This window comes from Maylandia zebra, linkage group LG1, assembly GCF_041146795.1.
Source record: "Maylandia zebra isolate NMK-2024a linkage group LG1, Mzebra_GT3a, whole genome shotgun sequence".
Lineage (NCBI taxonomy): Eukaryota > Metazoa > Chordata > Actinopteri > Cichliformes > Cichlidae > Maylandia > Maylandia zebra.
This window is the reverse complement of record NC_135167.1, coordinates 19,474,076-19,501,459: the sequence shown is the minus strand read 5'-3', so window position 1 is coordinate 19,501,459 and position 27,384 is coordinate 19,474,076. Positions and strand designations below refer to the sequence as shown.

The 27,384-nt window shown below is 42.8% G+C and overlaps 1 protein-coding gene across 6 annotated transcripts in view; it reads right to left on the bottom strand.

Annotated features, from left to right (window-relative positions):
- Nucleotides 1–27,384, bottom strand: part of zfhx3b (zinc finger homeobox 3b) — a 287,455-nt gene that overhangs the window by 77,577 nt on the left and 182,494 nt on the right. For 5 of the 6 annotated variants that reach the window (XM_076882856.1, XM_004543115.3, XM_076882862.1 and 2 more), the window contains 3 exons: nucleotides 10,399–12,912; nucleotides 9,703–10,282; nucleotides 6,711–7,207 (listed from right to left, as the gene is read on the bottom strand). In XM_076882856.1, the coding sequence (XP_076738971.1) occupies nucleotides 6,711–7,207; nucleotides 9,703–10,282; nucleotides 10,399–12,897 (3,576 nt within the window). In that variant the 5' untranslated portion in view covers nucleotides 12,898–12,912. The remainder of the gene's footprint in view (nucleotides 1–6,710; nucleotides 7,208–9,702; nucleotides 10,283–10,398; nucleotides 12,913–27,384) is intronic. The other variant, XM_004543116.4, reaches the window with a different exon arrangement.

Genomic DNA, 27,384 nt, shown 5'->3' with positions numbered 1-27,384 from the left:
GGCGCCCCAGAGTAGCATTTACCTGTAAACTGACACTGTTGGTCTTTCAGGTGTGGTGGCTATACACCACCTGATCTGTTGACCAACTGGGCCTAAAGAACTTGAAGTCTGAAACTCAACTGAGTCGAGCTAAGAGCCACATAGCAGTTTTGCATACACTCACAATATATCATAAGTATATGAGCAGGAAATTCTGCTTTCTGAATCACACACAGCAACATTTAAGAAAAAGAAATTCTGTTAAACTGCTGTCTAGGCTAGTCATATTTCCAAAATAGGAGAGAATTAACGTCAGCACTACTATTAATGTCTTGTGGAAATCAGATGGAAACCATAAATACTTTAAGAATACTGCAGAATACTGATTGTGAGAATAACGTGAAAAGTCTTTACTTCAAGCCGGGGATTTACAGCAATTTACTTATTTTCAGATGACAGTCAGTCCACATGGCAACTCATTTTACTGCAGTTTGACTATCAAATTTATAGATTCGAAGACACTGCAGAAGCTGTTGATTACATGGACTGATATAAGGGTCTTTTTGAAGAAGAAATATGACTATCAAATATTTATGTTCAAAGACACTGTAAAAACTGCTGATTATAGAGGCTGATAAGGGGGTCATTTTAAAAACAAAAAGGTATATCATTGCCAGGCACCTTTGAAGTAAGGTTTTGTGGAATTAGTAAAGAAAGACAGAAACAACTCGCTTGAAATATCATCTTTACAGAATTTTAGCAGGTGAGAAGTTTGTCCAAGATGTAAATGCTCGCTCAATAATCTCTCCATCTCCTACGATCAAATTAAGAACTTCATTTTACTGTTTTACTGTCACAATTGCAAAATTTTAAAATAAATTGAAGCCGGGAAGGCTTTATGGGCTTGGGAGCCTGACCTTTTGATTTAGGGAGAGAATCAGTGTGTTGGTAATAATGTTAAGAGCTCTGCAGTGAGGTTCGAGAATTTCTAACAGGCAGGAAGAGGACTTAGCTGGGAATCCCCCCTAAAAAATACAATTTAAATTAAATAAAAGCACATATAAAACCTTATGCAAATCCACATCTCCACAGTTTCACTCTCCATGTTTTGAGTTACTTTTGAAAAAACGATTTCCACTGTAGAATTGAAAAAAAGAAAAGAAAAAAAGCAAAAGAAAGAAAGAAAAGTGAATGTAACAATATTTTTTTAAACAATTACTTAATTAAAAAAAAAAACTAAAAATTTGGTGGGAGATGCACAGCGGTTTTGTCACTTTAGGCAAGTGCTTTGTGGTGTAAATCTACAGTGAGGCAAAGTGGAGCTTATCTCTGTCTGAAACCAATGAACCTAGTCACAAAAACCTGTGCCTCATATCTGTTTACTTTAACAAACCCATAACCTACACTTTATGCACTTTTCTCTTGCCCAAAAACACACACACAAAAAAGTCATATCAACAAATAAAAAAAATAACATAACGGCAGACAATCAAAACACAAAGAGCTTTAGGAACAGAAAATTACCAAAGAACACAGAAAATGTGTCACTCTATCTAAAACAAACCCCGGACTGAGCACCTGGTTTATAATCCACCAGATTTTTAACTCTAGCAACTGAGGGGGAAAAAGCTGAGAGCTGAGAAAAGTCTATCCTCCCCTGTCAAAGGAGCTTTCTCCTTCCTCCCTTTTTGCTTTCATTCACTGTCACTGAGTAAGCCCCAGCAACACCCACAGTAGGGCCTGTGCACATACAATCAACACCACCAGCAGCAACAGCTGTGCCACGGGTCAAAGCCTGACCCTTTCTCTGGCCTTCTCAAGGGGTGGGAGCTAGAAGAGTTGTGAAATTTTTGCACACAGCCAAACACTAACCCCTGCTAGCTCCCCCTTACATGCCTAACAGCCGCTCTCTTAAATCCACCCTGGTTCTCTGTGCTGTAATGCTCCTTCCTTGTTTCACCCACCACTGAGTGAGTGAGATTTGTTTGAAGTAAGATGCAAGAGTTTAAGACCCTGCAGGTGACTACTGAAACAAAGAGTGTAACCAGGGTTCTGGATCATAACAATGTTAACTGGGGAGTAAACAGAGGCAGGGGCCGACACAGAACTTCTCTATGAACTACTGAAAAGATACCTTTCATGTGCCCTATGGCATTTTAGATGACACGGCTGCTCTGTGTGTGCGCCTGCCTGTTCGTCTGTCTGTTTGTGTGTGCATTCACACACTTGTGCATGTGAAAGGAGAGAATGGGCTGTCTCCCAGGATGTGCAGTGAGCGCTTTATTAGAGTGGTAGTACCAGTAAATCAGAGCTCAGCTCTTCCTGGAACTGCTGCAACCTTTCCCACTGAGCACTATTACTGAACAATCATAGGCTAGCCATGATAATTAGCAGTGTATCCTCTAGCACCCCCACCACCACCCTCACTCCTGTCTGTCTCTCCATCCACCACCTACCAGTCCCCCTCATAGAGAAATGCGTCATACGTGAGAGGGTAAAGCGAGGCACCCACTCGCCCAAGTTTTGGACACCTCAGATTACCTTACGTTATATTTTTTGTCTTAATAGCAATGAGAGTAAGAATTTGGGCACATTCGTGAGAAAAGTTTAAGACACTGGGAGAAAGATATAATCACGACAAGCCCAGTCGGCAAGTAAAGCGAGAACTTAACAACAATTCAAAAACCCACCTTACCTACTGTAGGGTGCCATAAGTTGCCTTACTCTCCGCTAGAGAGCTCTTGGACCAAGACCAAATCAACCAGACTGCTGTACACATCCAAAATACACATCAGCATTATTTGATTGCAAAACTACAACATTTTTCCAGAGTTGGAATCAAATCCATAACCTATTTGTGGTTGTTCTCCAACTGCATTCCAATGCATAGTCCAAGAAGACTCGAGTCAATCCCAGTAGTTCTGATCATTAACAGGGAGCGGTCATCATTGCTTGGATTCCCGCATCTGAGAAGCCAGTGCTTCTGCTGAGTAGCATCATCAGTGAAACACCTTAATGCCTTTTCATGTAACCACTAATCCCTTCATTTACATTACGGCCTCTTTTCCTCTATTATGTTTCATCATGATTATTTGCTCTCTGCAGAGTGTGGACATTTTCTTTCCTCAGTGTTCACTGATTCTTTTGGATTGCACTGAGGGGTAAAATAAGAGCAGTAACTCTACACAAGTTACAGATGTTTTCTGTCCGTTAATGGGCAGAACATATGATCAAAAGCCCTGTTCTTAACGGTAAGGCATGGGACAGTCCCTGCGACCGGCTGTGTAAGGCAGAAAAGAGGGAGTTGAATTTTTTAACACTCCTCTGTGCTCAGTAGGGAAGGAGCAGAACAGAGGAAGGGATTTCAGGACTTGCTTGGTTAAAGATTCCCCATCTGATAGTGACGGCACTTTCCCCCCGTCTTTCCATGGCCAAGCGGCATCTGGAGTGGATTTTGTGCTAGCAGACACCGAGGAACATGATTACATTCGGCTAACTGCGCTCTAAACTGATTATGCATGTGCCAAGCTAATGGACTACATTTGCAAGAGGAAAAATAACATCCAATCAATCTCAATTACCGCCGATTGCACCGGCCCCCGAGACAAGGAAGGTAGCCAGCTAACCCCCCATGCTCCTCCCCTTTCCCCCAACCCTTGACTGGAAGCTGAGGCCTGTGGCTTGGCCTGGTTAGTCCCCACCCTTTCTGTCTGGCCAAAGCAGTCGGGCCTGGAGCTAGATGAGTCTCTCACCTCCACACTAAAACACAGTGAAGCCCCAAGGCCTGAGTGGAGAGCTGTATGTATATCACATTAGCCAGTGGAGGGTTCTCTAGGAGTGACCATCCTGTGAGCAGATGGGCGATCATCACGCTGTCATCAGAGCGACCAAAATCCCCATGATCCATGGGAAAAAGAGAAGGTATAAGTTAGTTTCAGTGCACAGGGGACTGAAGCAGAACTCACAGACTTCAGAATTGGTATCTCTGAACTGAGAGCACAGCACACAGGGGAAAAGAGCATCACCCCCCACTGTGTGGTGGTCTAGTGGTCAGGATGACTTGCTGGATCGTTCTGTGGTCTTTTGGAACATTCCAATACATGGGGTGGTGGGGGTGATATTTTTAGAAAGCCCTAATATGGGCCGCATACCACAGACTCTCAAATTATCCCATCCAGCTTAGCCCTCAGTTTAAACCTTCCTTTTTAATTCCAGTAATTACAGGCTCCAATTTATATGGAGCTGTGCACACAAAGGGCCTGTTTAATGCAAACCAGTTTGATTTGGGTGAAGTGTCCCAAGCATCTCCCACATCTTACAGCCTGTTTATGCTGACTTGATGATTTATTTTCTCCCCAAAAAGGTTAAAAATGGTGCTATTTGCATCAGATTTCTTTGGGGAAGCATAAATGAATGGTGATTTTTTCTTTTTTTGCGCATGCATAATATACCAAGTTGGTTTTACAGGCTTTTAGGGCACTGTGGTTTTCTGTCTGTCAGTATCTCTACCAGGACAGTAAATTCAAAATGGTAAGAAAACTGACATTGTCAAGTGGGGAGCCAGTACAGTGAAAAAACCTTAAAACCATGTGCTTGTCCGTTAAACATTGATGAGCTGTAAAACACTGTATTAATTCTTGTTGACTCATGAACATTTAGGTTTTGGAGTAAGGTCTGGGATGAGAAGAGCTTAAAAAGACCACTATGTTCTCTTGAGAGAGCAGGTAATTTCTGGACAAATGCACATACTCCCAGTCAGAAGATCAATTGGTTTTAAGAAATATGGAGCCATCTTAAGAGGCTTAAGTCATAAAAAATGATCATGCCTGGATGTGTTGTACATATTTAATCCCCCACAGCCCAAAGAGCAGTGAGACATGTCTCTTCTCTCCTAAAACTTGCACAGACAAAGAAATAGGGGAGATTTTTTTGGGGGTTTGCACTACAGTTGAAGCACAAAGATGTAGAAGAAGTTATACTCTATGCGGCAAAGCAAAACATGGATCTTTCTCAAAAAGGTGTAAGCATGAGAAAAAGTAAGCCAGAGCTGGTCCATTTTCTTCTAATGGGAGACTGTTATTGGAATTTGGCCCAGTAAGTCCAGAAGCTAAGGTTAAGAGAGGAGGACCAAAGACTGGGAAACACATGCACTGACCTGACAAATTCACAGACTATGTGTTTACACTAAAATGTTAATATCAGAGTGTTTGTGTATGATAGCATTAAGAGTTCCCTAAAGTAGCCAGCTCTGGCTATGAGCACAGCAGCACTGCCTTCCTGCAGTGTAAACCTTGAGTTTGCAAGGAGCAGCCAATCAGAAGAAAGGTGGCTTAAAATAAGGAGGGTCTTTAAGGTAGAGGAGGCTGCACCCAAACCCCTTAAGATAAATAAGGATTATACTGAAGGGAATTAAAATCATTCTTAATATAGTGCAAGAATATAAATATGAAACTGAAAATGACACTATAATGCTATAACGCTAATCTAAAAATGTCCCTGTGATCTCTGTTGTCATGGAGCAAACCACAGAATGACAAGCTAAACACCTCCTGACCTCTTTAAAGTAGCAATAGAAGCCCCGCTTCACACCTTCCCCTTTAAGAAAAAATGAAATTGATTTTTTTTTTTTTTTTAATTTTGCTGTTATTTCAATACAAAGAAGCTGTGAGGAGGAAACACGGCTGTCATTTCAGCCGGCCTGACAAACATTCATAATGCTGAATGATTTTTAAATGGACAAGATTTTTGAAGAGGTTCAAAATGACCACTTCACCTTAGTTTTTAATGCGGTTAAAACACCATGCTTGAGGTAGCACATTTTTCACATACCTTTTAATACCTCCATTGCACTGTCAACTGAGTTCTTTAAATACTCAAACAAGGATGCTGAAGCTAGATTACAAATAAGGATGACATCTATTAGGCAGCATTCAGTGCTTTGTGTTGGATCCTGTTGTGTGTGTAGTGTATGCTTATAGCAAGTATGTTTGGTCAGTGTTGGTATGTGTTTTGTTATCTGTGCGTGTGTGCGCAACTATGCCAGTTTGGGTTAAGCACAGAGTGGCCGAAGCCGCAGACACACAGGATAGGTACCTAAGTGGAATCAGGCCTGTTAGATTTATGGCCATTTGTTCGGAGAGTGTTCATCCACTGGCTATTATGGAATGATTAGAGGAGAAGGTGAAGCTCCAAGTCCAGCAAAAATCAATACGGCTGTCGAGAACAATTCAGCCTTTCCCGCTCCGAGGAGTATTAGCACCAAACCTCTGTCTCCTAACACTTCTTCATTCGTCTCCAAGTGATTCAGGCCCAAGCTTCCAAAACAGCTACGCCTGTTCTGTCCTGCATGTTCTTCTCATTGCAGCAGTGGGGCCCTGCTTCTATATGACAACTGGGAAGGCAGCAGCTACACGACAAAGCTTTCATTCATGCCTCTGGAGCGCACCGAGTAGCGGTGCAAAGCTAAAACATGTACTGTATGTTGCAGAGAAGCATTGCTTTAACGGGGATTCGTTTTTAAGATTTGTTTTGCATTTTTAGCAAAACAAAGTTCTGAGGTTCAAAGACTAAAAATAATGTCAAATGTGACAATGAGTCTGTATTAAAACACTTCAAATGATGCATTAATGACAGAATTGTAAATCGGCAGCTGTGTTGCATGAACAGGACAAGGCTGAATAATGGGTTTGATAAAAAAATAAAAATAAAAAACAAACTTGTGGATCACTGACCTTGTACAGTTTAAGGCTAGCCTCATGGCGGGAATTGACAGTGTGCATCCTCAGCTTCTCCAGGCTATTAGTGTAGTAGTCGCAGGCATTGCACTTTAGGTGCACCGGATTGCCTATGGCCACACATTTCAGGCGCCATTCGTTGCCTTTGCCCCCTTCTTTGATGTGGGCCACAAGCTGGTACTTTTGCACATGCTTGTCTGTTTTGCAGTGCAGCTGGAAGTTGGCCTTGAGCTGAGTAGTGTAGTGGCACAACTTGCACTGATGCGAGTCTCCAACAACGGCACGCCACTCCTCCTCCGGCAGGCTCCGTTCAGCTCCCATATGCATGCCAAGCACATCCAGGTTATCAGTGGTGAAGCGGTTGCACACAGCGCACTGAAAGAGCTTGAGAGAGGGATCTATAGTCTGCGATAAACTTTCTCCCAGGGTCATCAGTTCTTCGGACACCAACTGCCCACCACCTAGCCGCACATCCATAGGGATTTCCCCACCTACTAGAACAAAGCAAACACACGAAGAGAAAACAAAACAAAGAGAAGAGAACAGTATCATCAGCTGAGACCTATTCAAAGCATACAGTCTAGATGGCTATTTCAAGTAAATACATGCTTAAAAGAATGTGTCTGGTAGGTATGATATTATGTGAAGGATAATGCTCATTTTTTTTGTCTCTAGCCAACAAATAGCTCTGAGCTAGGAAACAAGAGCGCCTGGACATTTCTACAAAAGCCTTCCAATGCCAGAAAATGAACATGCACATTTTCACTGTTTGGGCTGATGCTCTTTCATCTCCTGCCTGTAAATCAACTCTAAAGGTCAACAGAAAAAAGCAACGTGTTTTCTAATTACAGTAAAGACTTTCCAAGCTCAAAATACCGTGAATCAACCCCACTCCCCTTGTTCACACAATGATGCTTTTTATTCTTTTTAATTTACACTACTTTCCTTGGATTATTTTCCACCTTTCTCTTCAGATTACCTCTAACACCTAACAGATTAAGTCTGCTTGGTACTGAGTCGAACCATAGAGCAGAGGGGGAAAAAACACAAAAAACTGCAAGCACATATCTTATGACACCGACCACATAATTGATGTCTGTAGAGTCTGGGGAAAAAAATGAATGCTAAAAAAACGAGGTAAGAGCCGGTGTTTTTGCCTTTGCTTGCTGATCTTTAATCTTTCACTGGCCAGACTGAGCATGCAGGCTTGACCCTGCCTGGCTTTACACTAAATTAATTCCAGCAGCTTCTTTTTATTTATTGCTGCAGTATGCAGCCTGTTCTTGGACTTTTCTCCATTACCTGAGTTTTTATAGCCAGGAGAGGGAGACCTTTGAGAAGCCCTGTGAAATCACTCACAGACCCAGCTCACCAGTCATGGCTCTTTATGCTCAATCATACAAAACCACAGATGCACACATATGTCATTATACTGTACCTACCAGCTTTTTCCCTCTTGCACTTCCCTTTTCTCTCATTGTCTGTTACTATTAAGATTTCATTATTTACCATAGACCCCTTGTCCACAGCTAAATTTTGATTGCATGTCATCAGACCAAGCTTTTGTTTAATATAGGCTGCTTTATATTCAAACTATTTTAATGTGAACCTCTGTATATTAGGCCATCCTTTTTTTTTGTGCTAGGGGATTCTTGAAAAGAAAAAAAGGTAAAAGACTGAATTTTTCCATTTGATCAGACTGTTTTCAAGACAAATGTTTTAGGTATATAACCATCTGACTTGACAGCTGTATTGCTCCACGGTGTGCTGTAACCATATTTCAGGACAGAGAAGTAAAAGTTGCACCTCTCTTTAACTCCTGCTCTTGATCTCGTATTGTCTTTATCAGGGCTGTAGTCCTGAGTTTCGGGAGCGAGGATAAGAAAGAAGCTGATATAACCTGAGGTCAGCACTTGCCATAAATTGTACCTCTTTAGAAATACACCCTACAGTAAAAAAAAGAAAAAGAAATCCAGAATGAGAACATAAAAAGTGCACCTCTGTGTCTGTTTGTTTAGGGATCTCGTACTGAGCCTTATGTATTATATGGTGGTACCGTTAATATCAGAGTGTTTGTGTATGATAGCGTTAAGAGTTCCTTAAAGTGTGACCATGGATAACACTACTGCAGTTTATGGGCCCAGACTGTGTAATTATTGCCTCTCTTGCAATATGCTTATTACTACTCACCTCACAGGAAAATGAACCAGATGGCAGAAGAGGGAAAAAAAATTAGTCACAGCAATAAATTCTTGTTTGTGTCTTCAAACTGGTGACAGTTGAAACAAGTCTGTACAAACTGTGTGGTTGTAACTGGTCCTACAAACACTTTGCTATGCTGCTGAATTACCCTTGCTGAGGCCTCTAACCTCCCTTCTTTGACCAAGATTAAATTTATAGCTGAAATTACTGACTTGGAAGAAACGGAGAACTCCAGCGGTGAAGTTCAGCAGCAGTTTGAAAGTAAAAAGCTAAGGCTGGTTGACTGTGTGGAAAGGAGGGGGAAAAGCATAGATTATACATGTTTGGCCTTCTAAATCACCTTGTATGGATATCACACAGTGAGCTTCAAAATTCTGCTAAATCATATCAACACACTGTCATTTGAGTGCCCTGTAAAAGATTGCATGAGTAGGGAAATAAATAATCTTTTGCTTTCTGTATGCTGCCTGGCACATTTATTATAAGAAAAAAAAATGTTATGCTGGCCTTGTGCACTAGAACATTCTACCATTGCTGGTAAACACATATCTTATGGCATGAGAACAAAGCAGCTGCCTAAGTACAAATCCGTGATATGCCGGAGTACAGCATATTGTATTGCAGCTTATCGCTTTGGTTTGTTTTTCATTTGATAAAATTTTGCATTATTGTCTTGTGTTCGTGTAAATGAATAAATTAGGAATCAAGATAGAGTTCAGCTAAAAGGTCTAGTTATTGTTTTTTCTTTTTTGTGGGGAAATGCTTTTGAGAACCAAATGGGACATACCAAGTGCAGGAGCCAAGGCAGCCATGTTCGGATCTAGGTGAAAGCTCCCCATCAGGAACTGGGCCTCAGCTCCAGCTGGGTCTATCTTGAGGCTTGGTGGAAGGCTCATGTTCTGCGTCAGGTAATACTGGTAGAGCTCAGCCTCAGAGGGCGAAGGCATAGCACCCAAGCCAAGTCGCCCGTGCTGCATCTGAGTCACATTCTGCTGGAGCAGCATCATGTTGTGCATGTGCTTTTCACTAGTCATGTGAATACGAAGGTTCCGCGCCACATTGGTCTCGTAGTCACACACCTCACACCTCCAAGAAGGTTTGCTCTTCGGCTTGGTTGGGGAGGGGACCCCACAAGGTCCGGACATGTGAGTGGAGGATTGTGAAGGATGGTGGTGGGGAGGGTGATGGCTACTGGCCTGGGTGACTGACGGGACAGCCACCACTCCTCCTGGTGTATGTCCAAACACCTGGTCCTGTGCAGACCCAATGGAGCCTCCATTCTGCAGTGTCTGCATATTGTTCAGGTGCTTGTCTGACTGCATGTGGATGCTTAAGTTCCCCTTTGTGGTGGTGGAGTAGTTACACACCTACGAAATAAAAGATCCGTTTTTCTTAAACTGTGATAAAATGATACAGATACAAATGTAATATCCTTAGCTGCTATATAAAATGCACCTAAATCAACAAAAAGTTATCTACATACCTCACACCGGAAGGGCTTGTATCCACAGGTATAGCTTTCTCCACGAGCCAGACGAGGGTGGCTCTGACCACTGCTGCAGTATACGCAAGAGCCTCCAGAGTCTGGGTGCTTCTCTTTCATGTGGGCCTCCAGAGTCTGCTGGTACTTGTAATGCCAGTTGCATTTGGGACACTTGAGTGTCTTGCATGAATTGCGTGAATGCATCATGGTCATGTGACCACCCAAAGAACGTGAGGAACCCAGAACAGTGTCACATTTAGGGCATTCGACCCCACTAACTCCACTGCCACTGGGCCCATGGTTCTGTGAACACTCACCCATTCCTGTTATGTCACAGGAACCCCCTGGGAGGGGGTGCGAGTGGCCATGAGATGAAGGGTGGAGGTGATGATGATGGTGGTGCACGTGGTGATGATGCAGAAGGGCTCCATTTTCCTCCTCTCCCTCTGCAGGGCAATCATTTGGTTCTGGAGCTGTGGCACTATCTCGATTGGCACTTTCATCAGGAGCAGCATTGGTGGACAGAGGCGAGGAGGAAGTGCCAGAAGTTTCATCCTCGCTCCTTCTGACGGCAGCTGTCACCAGTGCCATGGGAACAGTAGGTCCCTGGCAGTTAAAGCTCAGAGGGAGCTCTGAGGTCCTCCCTCCACCATCTGCAGTTGAACCCTCTTCCTTGACAGAGGAGGAAATGGAAGCAAGGGCTTTGCTGTTAAGTGTGGAACTGACTGCAGAGGTGCAGGGAGAAGGCTGGAGAGTGCTACTAGGCATTAATAAAGGAGATTTGGAAATGCTTTGGTTTGAGACAGCTGGTTCCCCCGCTTCACCCCCACCGCTGCTACTGTTACCACCACAGGCCATTGCAGTGCTTTCTGCCTCATCTTCCTCTGCCCCTAATAACAGTTCCTCGTCCTCCTCAGAGCCCCCGGTCTGGCTGGATAAGTGTGCCTTGCTTTCATGTCCCTTAGTGTTCCCATCTTCTCCCTTGCAAGCCAACTCTTTCCCAGCAGGCTCCTCTGTTCTCCCTCCCTGTTTGGGCAGGGCACTGGAGTCTTTGGCAGAGCCTGGGGATGAGGTAAGAGTGGGCGCTTTGGGAATGCTCAGCCCTCCAAGAGAAAGCACTGAGCCTAATGGGGTTTGTTGCTGCTGCTGTTGCTGGAGGCCAGAGTCAGAGTCTTTGTTCAGGAGGGTCTCACTGCCCCCACTGCTGCTTCCAGGCTCTAGATGGACACCACTAAATGTGCCATAGAAGCTCTGTCCAGAGTTAAGAGGGAGCAGCGTAGATGGCAGAGGAGTGCTCTTATTTTTTGGTTCCAGGAAACTTATGAGGGGCTCTTTGTCCTTCCCAATGCCCTGGATAATGGCAGATGCATGCTTATCTCCTAACAGCCGCCGCTCATCTTCACACAGTGTCATGCGGTGATCGTGGACAGCATGAGTGGCAAAGGAACGGGCATAGCCGAAGGACAGCTTGCAGAGAAAACACATGAGAATGGGCTTACCCTTGCCATATAGGGCTAGCCCATCAAATTTGGAGAAATCCACATTGTTGGGAACATCTTTGGATACACAGGACTTCTTGGCAGACCCATCGCTGTTCAGGTAATCCTTGTTGCTTTTGTGCCGCACATCGAAGACACGGAAACTGTGCAGGACAGGGCTAAGGCCTGCCATTGTTGAGGTATTGGGGAAACCTTGGTCTGAATTACCAAACCACTTTCCAAAGGACGAGGCTATGTGGAACGTGTTGATGATCTGTGGGTAAACTGAGGACGAAGTCCCAGCAGGTTCCCCTGGTTTCCCCCCACTCGAGAGAGAGTTTGTAGGAAGCAGGCCGGGTACCATGCCTCCACTACTTTGGATCAACTGACTGAGGCTCTCCACAATGTAGGCTGAGCCATCTGGTTGGTAGACTATCTCTCCAGCCAGGTTCTCCACATCACTACTCTCCTCTTCCTCTTCCTCCTCCCCTTCCTCACTCCCACTCTCAGGTGGTCCCTGTTGTTGTGTGGGCTGATGTCGCAGAAGAGTGGGCATACCTCCTCCCCCTGAAGCTATTGGCATCCCAGGAAAAGGTTGAAGACTAGGGAAACAGTTGTCAATCTCCATTTCATCTAAGTCCTCAGATTCTTCCTCTTCTCCACAGCTCACTCCCTCTTGGTCTTCTTCGTCAAGACCCTCTCCTCTGGGATGCAGCTGGCCTGTGGCAGAGCTATCACGGTGGGTCCGGGGTGATGTCTGCTTTGGCTGCTGCTGCTGCTGAGACTGTAGTTCTCTTACCCTGTCATGAGGTGCAATAGAGTTTTGGGACTGAGAGGGGTAGGGACCAGAGAGAGACAGCGGGTCCAGGGAAGGTGCCTGGTTGGTGCAGGTGACCTGTGAGCTATTGTGATCGTTCCAGGGCTGAGGTGGTTGCTGCTGCTGGGAGGAGCCGAGCCCATCGTCTGTCCCAGAAACCACGGGAGACTCACAGCTGTCCATGCTGATGCCTACATGAGGCATTCATCGCATCCAGGCCTGCAGAGACACAAAATGATTACGATAAGAGGTTAAAGTTGTATTTGGGACAGTAAGCACGCAAACAGCACATAATTTATTTGCTATGTAAATTAGGGAAAGATCAGACTTATAAATATGAAAGGAAGACAATGGGGAAAAAAAGGTTTGAAAGAAAAAAACAAGCGAATGTATGGCGATGTATCGTAAGAGACAAAAGTCTGAGATATAATTGGAAAAATGACACCATGCTCATTACGCTAGATTAGGCACTTAAACACAATACCTGAGACAAGCACTAATAAGACTTCCACGATTCATCTTCCTGCCATATCACAAAGGTACCATCTTTTATCTTCACCTTCCAAACAACACCCCTAATCTTATATTCTGCAAATCCTACATCCGTTTTTAATTAACTTGCAGTCAGAAAAAAGGCAGCAACAGTCTAACTTAATGGATCAAATAGATTCCTTGTGAGATAATTAGACATTGAGAAGCCACCCATCAGCATGTCGTACATTTACATAACTAGAAGAAAAAAAAAAGGGAAAACTGTATCTAAAAAAAGAAAGAAATTCTTAACAGTAATACTGTTACCACTCCACCTCCAGTGGTGTACATAGAAGAAGAATGTAATTCATGTGCATTATTGAGATAGATTTGTCTGGACGCTAACATGAGCAATAAAAGTCAGTATTTTCTATGAACCCAAAACACATAAGCTGGTTTGGGACTTCACTGCAGCTGTGTTTAGATCTTGCATCCAATAACCTCCACGCTTAGCCTGGTTTCAAACACTCCAGCCATCCTCTGCCTCTGAAATAATAAATGGGAGCTGAGCTTTCGGGAGCTGGCCATGCCCCGAGCATCTGAGAGACTCAACGCAGGCTGCAATTTAGAGCGCAGAAGAGATAAAATGATAGCGCAAGATACTGCTGAGCTAATAATTTTATTAAAGGGATGCAGCCAACATTGATTAAAGGGGGCAATCGCGCTGAAACCAATAACTCTGGGCTGCCCTTTAACCCAACAGTACTGAATATTACATGAGCAAAGTTTCCCGGCACCGAGCTCACTGCCATGTCCTGGTTGATTAGCACATTCACCGCTTGCACTTGATTTATTTACTTATTTACTTAGGGATGCAAATTTCAGCTGCGATCAGAATGGAGTCTACCCCACACCCTAACATATAAAGCACTGAAGGAGAGGAAAGATTGATAATGTCTGTCTGCCTCTTCATGAATGTCTGATGAGGCTTGCTTCCCGTGCAACATACCTGGGACCTCCCCAGCCTATGTGCACTCAAACTGCAAAAAACAAAACAAAAAAGTCATGATAAAGGACCCTCATTTTGTATTTGGTCTGCTAAATGAAGAGTCAATCGTGAGCAGTAAGTAAAATTAAATAGAGAACCATAAATACACACAAATTTCTGCTAGCATGGTCTGTCTGATTATTTTGTTTACATTCAACAAAAGCTAACCTCAGTGACCCTTAAGTTACTTTGCATATAAAATGAAAGATATTAGACTGGCTGGCTTATTAACATGATTGCTTTATACAGCCAGACATGATTTAGCGATGGCTGCCATATTGAGTGAGGGGATACTAGCCTTACTGGTCTGTATTTATTATCTGCTCCATTAATAAGAGGCTATGAGCTCAACAGCCATTTCACACAAATGGACTGAGGGCAGTGAGAGTAATGCAAGAAAAAACGCGCCACATGTCAAACAGACAGTGATTCTTCAGACTAAAAGCAAGTGGATAAACTGTACGAAATGAAATGGGGGGTGGGGGAGAAAAAGTGACTCGTGTAAATGGACTGTCTCATAGGAAAACATCTCCATGTGTCCTGTCAGAACATGGAGTTTTTCACACTTTGTTCCTGTAATCTATTAGGCCCCTCCTTCAGATTCCACTGCCTGTCTCAACCAGGCCTGGGAACACTAGGACCACATGCACAACTAGTTTTTAAGAGCCTGGCTCAAATCCCCCCCACCTGGCTCTACCCTTCATGTGTTTCATGTTTTGTGGAGGTCCCTCTAAATGGTCTTCCATGCTTCATTTGGTAAACTAGATGATCAGTAAACCTCGATCCCCCAAAGAAGGGAGAAACCCTAGCCAAGCAACAGTGTGTAAAACAGAGGGTTAGACTTGAGGGAGAAGAGACTGGGATAAGGCCAACAATGACCTCTAAAGTTCTCTAGTCTCCTCTTTTCCTCGGGTTTAAAAAAGGTGAGTACAGTACCCATCAATTCACATTACCGCTCAAGATTCCTCAAGCAATTAGCAACAGACAGGATAAAACAATGACTCTTGATCAGTGCTGGAGCGCCGAGATAGTTTGGTGTGTCCAGTGCTTACAGAAAACAGAATTGCCCTTTAAAATCAAGATGGTGTAATTCAATAACCTGCAGTGGTTACTGATGAGCAATGGGATTGTCTGGAGTCGGAAAGTCGCAGATGGGCCAACTGATATAATGCTGTTTGTCTCTAGGAGGTCTGCTTGGCTCAGCGACACCTGTTTAAAGTAGGAAAAGCTTTAATCTCTAGGAGGCACTAAAGGAGTCCTGGAGACAAAGAGACGCGGTCAAAGTAGAGGGGAAGTGGAGGAGGCTGGTGTCTTTGTGTGCTGATTGTGTTAATAACCACAAATAAAAATGAGGGAGTAGACCACTAGAGATGACTAGTACTGTTATTATTTACAAGTTACCTTTATGTACTGTTATACATTGCAATATTTAGAAACAAAAAAAATTGCCTTTTGAATACTGGCATTACAAAAAGTGATTCTGTCATGGCGTCTGCCCCTGTTTTGCCTTTTAATTCTGAATATGGGTCCACTGAGTTGACAATAAGCAGGCTGTGCGCAGCCAAAACAAGCCTTAGTTGACAATAAGAGATAATCACAGGGAAGAAAAGGCTGGATTCCTGAGCTGATCTCAGGGAAAGCATGATGATGCACAGATCCTAACTGCAGCATTCACCCCCTACTGCCACCTGCCATCAAAGACTTTATGCCAGAGTCTCCTTGCTCTTCTATTTTCTCTGTGGCGAAAAAAAAAAAAAAAAGGTTATGCTCGACCCCCTCCCAACCACAAAGCAGATAAGACTGAACCTTGTGAAAAGGCCTTGGTTTTAATGAACAATGTCAGAGAGTGGGTCTGGATGTCATTTTGTAGGGATGCAAAATGAGATAAGTTTTAAGATATGGGTCCTTTCATTAGGTGGGATTTACTGGCCAACTGAGGCAGGAATTAAAGGCTAAAGAAGCATCTGATTATAAGCATGCCTGATCACCTGCCCAAAGGCCTGGTCTTGCCTTTAGAAGACCCTGGTCTCTAGGGTTTCCTGGGGAATTAGCTCAGACTCTATCCAAACTGTAAATACTGCTACTTAGGGGTGCCCTTACTCTTACTGCACATACGCATACTCACGAGTTGTGAGGGCACACAAGTTTGTTAACCTGCCAAGAAAGACCCCACACAATACACCAGTTGTGATTTTCAAACATGCATCAGTGATGTTCCTTGTCTGTGTCTTGTCTCTGCGCCATCACAGAGCCTGGCTAGCCACCGCAGGGTAAGGGGCGGTTATTGGAAAATCAATGGCATGAACGCTAAGCAAGTTACAGGAAGATGTGGGAAGGAAAGGTTCTTATTGATAAAGCAAGGGAAGGCTTTTTATGTTGCACTAGGGACATGCTCATTGATGGGGAAACCATTGTAGTCCTCAGGCAGAGCGGCACATGGGTTTATCTTGTAAGCTTGTTTCAATTAATCACCAATAAAGGCATGCATGCATTGCACTTTTTAACATATGTCTACTTTAATGCCTGGTATGGCTTTAAGTCTGGTTTTAAGGCCCTTATATTTTAGTGACTGAACTGATATTTTTAAAACTTCACAAGTGTTTTTTCTTTTTCCTCTTCCCCCTTTTTCCTATTTTGTTTTTTTAACTGCAGGTTTGCTTCCATATAAAGACCTTATACTCCACTAAGGCAAGATGTTGTTAGGTGTGGCTGTGTGCAGGCAGGAATAGCACCCAAGGTGCAGACTCCGGAGACAGACGTGAACTCAAAAAAGGCTTTAATTTAATACTCAAAATATAACAAAACTAAAAAAAACTCAACACAAACTTAAACTAGAGAAATGACAGAACACACAGCTAAGAAAACAGTAGATCGCAACACAGACACAGAGAAACACTGGGCTTAAATACACAGAGGGAGCAATCAGGGAATGGGTAACAGGAGGGAAACACAGCTGGGGCAAATCAGGCCTAACGAGACAAGAGGAAGCAAAACCCGACACATTAACATCAGACATGGACTTTCAAAGTAAAACAGGAAACACATAACACAGACTGAACAAAGACACAGACTCATATGCAGGCACTACAAAGGGAACAGAGACGTGTGAACAGGGCAGACACAAACACTGACTGAACAAGGGGATATAGGAACTTAAGATACACATAGACGCGAACTAGACAAGGGGATGCAGGTGATAGGGGAGACAGAGCAACTAAAGAAGACAGAGACATAAGCCATAAGACAGAACTCAAAAAAACCAAAAACTAGACAGTATAAATAATATCGTAAACTCAAAAACCCTGGGTCAATGACCCAGGCATCCTAACAGATGTGAGTTTATGACTGATATGGTGTCACAGGAAGCTTAACTGCATGGTACCAAGAAGAAATAAATACATGGCATTATCAGTAGAGCAGCATTGTGGTGCAGTGGTTAACACTGTCATAGCAAGAAGATCCAATCATCATTAAATATAAACAAATACATAAATATACCTCTTATACTTTAGTCATTCTTTATTAAAAAAAAAAAATCCAAGATTACTTTCTGTCACTGTGAACATCAACAGTCAATACTTGTTGTTAACTCTGTGGAGGTGAAGTCTTGGTTTCCTTGATCCCCATCACTTTAACTCAATTAGCAACAATTAACAATGAAACACAGTAATTTATTATGTGCTGTAAATATTCAGTCTACTCCTGTGCTAATGCAGACATAAAGGTGCTCCAGTACTGCTCCAACTGCAGGAGGCAAAAAGTCACCTCAGGTCGATGGCACTCGGCCTGTAAACAGGGCTTCCCGTAAAATCAATGATCTTCAGTAGGAGCTATCAGTCTGTCTAACAGAAATAGCCATGGCTGTGCTGAGTCTAAGGCAGGGAAGAACAGTGCTGTGTGTTTACATCAGTGTGTGAGAGTAAGGGAGGCTGATCACTGGCCTGTCTGGGAGGTATTTCTCAAAGGCAGCAGAACTGAGGCATGTAGATCTGTCACGCATGCAGCTAGACAAGGCTTACAACTCACAGATTTTATTACTGTGGTTCTTTTTGTGTACTTTATGCGTTAATCTAATGCTGGAACAAACGTATAAGTTACAGCCAAAATAATCCTTGCTGATTACAATATGAGCAAACTCAAATACCCAGGAGGTGATGTGCTGATTGTTTTAGTTTCACAGTACTCAATTTTAGTAATCATTTTGCACTAGCAAAACTGGCCAGTGAAGGCAAAATTGATTTGTTTGTAGTATCAATTGCCTCCTTTGTTAATAGACCTGAAATAGAACCTTGAAAATGATTTTACCCTTTATGCAACACCATCAAATCGTGCTAATCCATTCCATGTTGCAGAGCGGAAGAAAAGTTATTTAAGACAAATCACAGGACAGAACGGTATGTTGATCATACACAGGGCAGTCTGATTAAATGATCAGACTTGAGCTCAGCTAAATTCCAAAACCCCTCAGTGGGGATTTACACATGGCACTAGAGTGTTTCCTCAGTTTTGGAGGGTGTGATAGAAACAGCATGCTGGTGTAATTAGAAGTAGTTAATTAGCTGTGGGTTAATTACTGGGTTCTGCAGAGCGATAGTGAAAGACCTGGTGGGGTGGCAAAGCAAAGAAGCAGCGAACACACAGCAGGAAGCTCCCAGTCTCCCACCAATTAGCAACCAGCATGGGGAGGGGAGCTTCTCTGGTGCACTCGGAGTACAAATGTATAAGAATCATTTCATTCAAACCTCTGTGCAAGGGAAGAGAAAGCAACGGTAGATAAAATTTTCATGGCGTTAGAAACATTTTAGTATTTTTCTTTTTTGGGGGGGATAGAAAAAGTGGCAAGGTACATTGGAATTTTAGACGACAAGGTGATGCAAATAATACAACAGCCATTAAGTCCACAGAGTGAACGGGAAATATTATAATTACTGCAAAAGCAACTACTTCCTACGGCAACAAAATCATTCTTCATTTTGAAAGGCTGCACTGCATTATTTTCCTGTTATGTCCCACGTGGTTTGTTAAGAAAGCTTTGTAATTTATAAGCGCATAAATTATCCTTGGAATTAAGATATTGATGTATAATAAGAGAAGGGCTATTGGGCACAAACTAATGTTCACCCCCAGGCAACCCAGTGCGCAGAGCAATAGGGTGTCTTTAAAATCGCAAGACTGTGAGAATGAGACAGAGTGAAACTCTGCAGCTGTATCTTCCAAACAGTTATCTGATAAGTTTGATATACATTATCCATTTCTGCTCAATTTTAGACTAACAGACATGGATATTGAATGATTTGTAACAGTCTGAAATGCAACCTCACATACTTTGGCACGCCGATCTGACTTTCCCATAGTGTGGAATGCAGAAAAGCTGAAAGGACAGATAACACTTTGTGCAGTGGTCTTTCAGGGTTTAATCAATCAGAGAAGTACACGCTGATCAGATTGGGGACGATGCAAGTTAAAAAAAAAAAAAGGAATGCCCCAGATAGATATTTGCAGATGTACAACTGCGTTTCCTGCAGTTTAGCACAACAGAGAGAAAGAGAGAGGGAGAAAGCGAGAGAGCTAAAGACACGTGTCCACTGAAAGGTCAGGGACAAGGGGGAAATGTGCTGATCAAAGTCTTTGAGCCCCCGGACCTTCATTTCTACTAATTATCAAATCTTCCCCTATTTATATCTGCGGGAAGCAGACGGTCTCTAAAGAGAGGATGGAAGTGAAATCTGCAAACTACAGTGCTTTCAAAGCTTCTGTGTGCACTCACTCCATTTCATTTGTTCTACGGTACCAGGATTAGGGTAGTAGAAGCTAAGAGAACCAGTGAGCACAACTAAATGTTGTGAATGGACTGCAAGGCTGAGCAAACTGTAAAATACTTTATCAGTGCCATTCTTCAGCGGTGGAAATGTTATCTGTCATTGCATGGTGCTATACAGAGATGTGGTCCACATACAGTAAGCACAAATGTGTGAAGACACACCTTCTTGCAGCTTTCAACTAAGGAAACCACAAACAGACTTGTTAAAGTGATCAATACCATTGAAATATTAAACCTTAAGAAGCCACATTATTGATTGGGACCCAATGATAAAATGGTTTATTATCACAATTGTGGGGCTTTATGTAAATGTTCATCCACCATGTGCTGTGGCTTAATATGAACCTTCCCACACACACAGACGCACACATAAACGTATACATAGGCACATGTGCACGCATACACACACCTTCCAACCCACTCAGCTCTGCTCTTTTACCCTGCCATCTAAAACCTGAGGGATTGGAGGGATTGGGGCGGACAGGGAGTTGTCATTACCACTACTTCTGCATCCATTAAGGAGAGCTGACACTGATCAGCATACTGAGCCTCTGTTGACTGAGAGAGGAGAAAAGGGATCTAGCCCCCTAGAACAACCTGGCAGCTCTGGGATCTAGTCTAAGGGACATCAGGCTGGTGTTACTTTGAAGGCAAAGCATGCAGGTGAGCACAGGACTCAGACTCTATGCGAGGATCACGCCCTGACAGACAGGTCGGGGACAGGTATGACATGTCTATAATGCTGGGTCTTTCTGTCTAATCTGGAAAACAAATACCTTAGTAATGACCCAGTCCTGCACCTGGTAAAACACAGGCTTCACCAGCACCTGGAATTAGACAAATATCTGTTCGCTAAGCATTCTTAAAGCAACACGCTCAAAAATACTTAAGGTAATTTAGAAGGTATGAATATATGATGTAAAGATGCTTTTTTTAAAGAAATAAAATGTAGAGGAGAAACAGCAAATGTGTAATATTCTGCTAAAATATTGGTAAGTATTAAGGCTAAGGTAGGACATTAAACAGTGAGCAAGACTATGAGCAGTTGAGTTAAATGACACAAAGGCCCAGAAGTAAAACACAGAGCCAGTGCCACAAGCCTGCGAGTTAGAGGCCAGTGTTCGGTTAAGTATCTAAACCTGAGCAGGGTGATAAGATCCCTTTTAGAAGGCATGTGAAGGCCAAATGACCAGGAAACCCGAGTAATGTGGGTGAAAGCTGTCTGGGGTGAGAGCAGAGACGTGGAAAGTCATGCAGCGTTATGTGTGGAAAATGGAAACTTACTATCTCTTTTACACACCTCATACTGAGAAGAACTGCAGTCCCATTCGCATAAGCTTGTATGTGCATATACCATATCATGTGTAAGCACACACGCGCACGCGCACGCACGCACGCACGCACACACACACACACACACACACACACACACAAAGCAGGGATTAAAGAGTGTCCCAGTGAAACCATTCTGTGGAAATTATTTCTTTGCAGAAAAAAAGGCATGAAAGCCAATGGCGACCTGGCCTCTAATTCTAGAGTAGGATATCCTGGATAAATAATTAGAGGGTTGCTTTGAAGACCTTGCACAGCTGAACCATTCACTCCCCACTTCACATTTGCTAAAGTCATTAATGACAAAGATTTAGAAAGGAAAAGCGAAAATCTTTCTGGTACACAAATACTTTTTTTTCTCTTTTTTTTTTTTTATGAGGCCTGGCCCAAATTCCTCTCCGCTTAGCTGAAGCCCTTATCCTGGGAAAGAACTGCACGCGTTTTAAACAATAAACCTCAAGGGAAAACTGAATTCTATTGCCCCATTCCCTACTGAATTATGAGGGTTGATTAAGTTAAAAGAATAATGCGCCCTGTGTTTTAAAAGGGGAAGTGGACAAGAAATGTTTCAATGCAGCAGACAATATTATCAAAGCAACAAAGACTTTTATATTTCAGAGCGTAATAAAAGAGCGTAATAACAAGCCCGCTATGAATGCAAGATTAGAACGTACCATGCTCTAATGAACAAACTGACTGATCCACCGTTAGTCCTCATGCTTAGTCACCGCATGTGTCACGTCTTCAGTGGGCTGTGTGGCTAACCTGGATCAATCAAAGCGGGGGAGAATCTGACAAGTAGAATTCCCAACAAAAGAAAATCCACTCACCAGTGTGCATTTTAAATTCCACTGCATACAGCAGCAAAATCTTTCAGCATTTCAAACCCCCCCCAAAAAACAAATAAAAGGAAGATGAACCCACTGAGCAGGGTTTCCATGCTGATGAGATGTCTAATCTTTACACTGCCAGTTTACAAACAAAACACTCATTAATCAGATCTAGATGTAATCATAATGTTAAAAGAAGAGCAGAGCTTGCCCTACAGTTTACAAGGACAACTTCCAAGGTAAACCTTGCATGGTGATGTGCATTTCTTCTGAGTAAAGCTGTGATGAGGAACTGTCAACAGAGGAAAAGGGAAGGGAAAAAAACAAAAGAAAAACAACTTGTTAAGTGTATAACAAGGTGGCCTGGAGGGCAATGCCAAAAGACACCTCAGCACTTGACTCTGTAGTGTGCAGGGAACATCAAACAGCATTTCTGTAGCAACGCTGAGCACTGACGGAGCCGACCACAGTGTTCAGAGGGCCCTTGTGTGAAGAGAAACACTTCAGTTTGTCAGGAAATAAACAGGCAAAATGTGACTAAAAGACAACAATTCCTTCTGCAATAGTAATAAGTGCTCATATGCACTAAATCTGAACCCAGTGTATGTTGGGAGACTTATCTGACATGAGGGAAAGCTACTGCCATTGGAATAGCAAGAAGCTGTATGTGTGTGTCACCCAAAGACGCAAGGATTGGGTGGTAAAATTAACCCTCTGTTTGAAGCTACAAAGATGAAGAAGGAGTAAAGACAAAGCTTACTGAAATAAAATTAACAAATGATCTGAACTGTGATAGAACAGTGCTTGAACCAAAACCTGGCATGCTGCTATCTACTGCACAAGTGTCCATTCACTTGGTGCTGAGGTTGCAGATGCTCAGTGGTAACAGGACATTAAAATATCCTACCCCCGTGGGGACAGGGAAGAGACAGAGGAAACAGACAAATGAGAGGGAGAGGGAGAAGCAAAAACTGGAGTGATATTTTAAGAAATGTGGAGTGTGTTAATAAGTTCCTCTTCTTCCTGTCCTCGCCTGGCCTGGTCTGAGTGTTGTGACAGCTACAGTGCTGTGGAGCTATATTTGAGAAAGACCAGCCCCTTGCCCCTCATCCCCGCATATACACTGCAGCCCTTGTTCATCTTTCCTAATGAAATGGCCACATGCCTCCTCTCATCTCAGAGTTGCTTGCACACTGTAGCACCTGGTAGATATAAATCAGGCTCACTGAGCTGTATTTGGGAAGTGAGGCATTAAGCATGACATGGGCTGTCAAAGTTCAGATCGCACCGACCGCAACATCTAGTTGAACTGCTGTAGAACAGACCAGAGACCAAGAAGCAGGCCTACCATCGGCCTCTTATCTTCTGCCTCACAGCTCTGCATGACATGGCTGCCACATCTGGGCCCCAGCTGGGCAGCTTGCTGAGCACAGTGTAGCCCAACTAAGTAATGCTAATGTCAAGAAACCCTGTAGCACCCATATTACATATATTCATGTATTCATGGTTAAGAATCCTTTTTTTTCTTTTTTAAAGGCATCAATAGTTTTTTAAAAAAGTGACAATTTAAATGGACATTGATTGCTGTCATTTATCTTTTGGCTTTCTTATCTGTGGGCTTGTGGGTATTATTACAGGTTTTAAGTGGTTAGGATCTATTTCTGAGCAAGGAGATAAAAAAGTAGCTGAGCGCCAGCAAGCATACTGTATGTACCCTTATGTGTGCGTGTGTGTGTTTGAGTGGAATTTTTGTCACGTGATCGCAGAGGCTGAAGGTCAAAGACTGTAAGAGAACCCACACATTCCTCAGAGGACAGGCACACATCTTCAGTGCATGAAGATTTGTAGGTCTGCATCAACTGCGATGCATGCATGCATAAGCATATTGAAGAAGCCAAAGCTCCAGTTTTCCGCCACTCCACCCGTGTACCCTAGAGATTTATACTTGAATATTAAATATTCTCCACCAAGCTTTAGATGTATGGGATAACTCCAAACACACACACACACCACATGGAGGCAGGGCGCTTAAAAAGAAATGAAAATGGTGTGCAAAGTGACAAAAGGGGCTAATGAGTGTGGGGGGGGGAAAAATCTGTTAGAGATTTTGTTGTGGGCTTTTATAGATGATACATCCTGCTCTTATTTTCCATAAGTCACAATGAAGTGTTGAGGTGGTGCAAAAAGATGACTACAAAAAAAAAGGAAAAACAAATGGACAGAGCAAAGAATGAGGGGACTACATAACTACCCAGTTTAACAAGTATTTCCATTAACAATTAATTATCTTCAAAATCGAGGGGCTCAAGCTAAAGAAAGATGCCTGACGAAGAAAAAAAAAGAGGTATGTGAACAGCAGCAATAACACTGGTTTATGACACATAACATTTATTAATTCAGCATGTTGGAGGGAGTGCATGCAAAGGGGACAAAGACTGTTGAGTATAAATGGGGTAGGAAAAAATGGGTCTTACAAGTGGCTTCTGATTGGTGTTGCTATTTGAAGTGAAATTTTAAGTGAAAACTTCATTTGGTTACATTGTTTACTTTGCCCTGGTGCACCCATGCGAACATGCATACAAATACAAATAAGAGGTACATTACATCAAAATGTAAGAGTTTGGGGAACGAGTGAAAAAGGACCAGAGTTGTCTCCCACATAAGGCTAATAAGGCTAAACATATATGTAGGAAGGAATAAAGGAATAAAACCCCCTAAGATTATTTGTTTTTTCATAGGAAAGTAAACCTCAGTCAGTGGCGGCAGATTCCACACTGCCTTGAGAATGGGACATTTAATACACATTTAATTAATGATGTCATTGTTTTGACATTGAAAGTGCATGCCAGCAAACAAGATAAACAAGGTCTAGCGTTAGGAAGAGTGCTATCAGAATACTAAGGGAAACAGAAAGCTGAGCGATCACATTCAAAGCACTTTGAATCTTAACGCTGGGTGCTTAGCTGACTCCATTCAATCCTCCATGTGATGAGAGAATATTTTACTCACAAGCACTCATGTGTAAAGGTCAAATGCATGTATGTTAGACTAAATAGCAGACAGATACGCTGCAATGTTGTGAATGGATTCTCTCAGTAGCGTTACACCAGCGTGGTGGACATAGCTGAGTGTGCTTACACATGCCAGTGACAATTAGAACAACACAAACAGACAGTTATACACAATACACATATACAAGCATATATTTGACACATACACACTATTAATATATGCAGGGAGAGAAAGAGAAAGAAGCCATAAAAGTATAAGACAAAAAGACAACAACATTACACCTAAGACATAAGGCGACAACAAAAGATCAACTCATTCATGGGTGCATGAGCCAACTTGCTTACCCACATTTGTGCTTCCCTCCTTTCACACAGACACAGAAAGAAAAACACGTTCGCATGGAGGCAAGAATTAGAGCAGGGCCAACTGGCTCACCCTGAAAGTTCAAGTTGAGTGCCACTACAAATTACAAGTTGACAGCTTTAACTGTCCCTGGTATGTGTTTCTTACAACATACATGCATGTTGGAGTTTGCTGTTGAAAGTGCCTCTAGACATCTGCTCTGGATAAGATATTTACATGACTCCGTTATCTCTTCATTAAAAAAAAAGGAACACAAAAAAGTATGTAAACAAGCTATGTTCAGATTGGTTTAGTGTAATGATGGCGAGCACCTTTGTCTCTAAAGCTTGGACGAAAAAAAACCCTATAAATTTGTTTTCTACTATTTGTAGTTTATGTTACTACTCTCATTCTGTGTGTTCTTTTCCTTTTCCAAATCGGCATAGAATATCCCTTCAAACCTACTAAAAAACAAATGTCCCAACAATGTTCCTTATGGTAGGATCATCTGCCCCATGTCTAGCAGATGCCCCCATATTTGGGGAAGGAGAGTGATAGAGGCTGTGTAAAACGAGAGGGCACCTAATTGGTTCATAACCTGTAATTGTGGAGAAGTAATTGGAGTGGACTCACAGATGCCAGGTGCACACTATGGAGGTGGGGCAGTGGTTTGCCCTTTGACTGTGAGTGTGTGTTTGCGTGTGTGTGTTTGTGTACGTGTTCATGCATGTCACGGGGTTAGCAAAGATCGGAGTTAGGAGATGGGGGATGGGGGGGGGGGGGGGGTTGCGACACTTCTGCAGCATAGGTCCCCAAAGAATATGCGTTAGGTGTGGCGTGTGCCTAGTAGGTCCTTAACACCACATGAAACTCCATGAGCTGAAACTTGAAACAACACAACCACACCCATGGCAAACAGGCACACATATAAAAGTACACACAGCCAAACAATGTATACATGCATACTATATCACAGCTTCATGTCCACCGGCAATGTTTTTTAGCCCGCTGTTGACTGTAAGAAATCTGCAGCTCAACATTTTCTCATGGCTTGCATGGTGGGTCAATGGGATCAATGCGCTCATGGTCCACCTAGCCAATAATACACCTCTAGCAATCAATGTAATGGGGGCTGAGTGTTAATTGGGACAAAGTAAGAGGAGGGTGGGTGATGGAGCACATGGTCCTTTTTGCAGAAGCATCAAAAACGCTGAACAGGGTCATGCAGAAAGCTACTTAATGTTGTCAGCATGCTTGTATAATTGATTGCTTAAGAAGTATTTTTGTATAACAAATAGAAACGGTTAGCGTGTGTTCAAGTGCTGCGCAGTAAAGAAAAGGAAGTAGTTCAGGGAACATCTGTTTGTCTTGCCTATCACCTTGTGATTATCAGTAATTAGCCAACCCCTGTAGTTGTGTAGGTGAGGTCATACATTCCCGTTATTGGGTAGAAACAGCTCCCATTCAACTTGCCACCTTGTTTCTACACTTTGCTGTTTATAGTCTCTTCTTTAACATTTACATTCTCGAAGAGCACCTCGCCAAAGAATCACTTTCTCTACTTCAAGGTTGCATTTTAAACTGCAGTTACTTTGAATAGATAAAACGGAGGCAAACCCAAAACAGGCCTAAACTTGGTATGGGAATAAAATTAGTAAAAGTTGAGTATAGTTTGCATTATCCACTTTCGTGAATGTTCAGATAAAAACAGCAAATAATCCAACATATGGATTTGAGCTCAGTTGCGAGATGACACTTGCTTCAAAGAAAAGTGCCCTTCACATCCTGCTCTAAAAAAGAACTACAGTATCCTGTTCAAGCAGAAAGCAGATCAT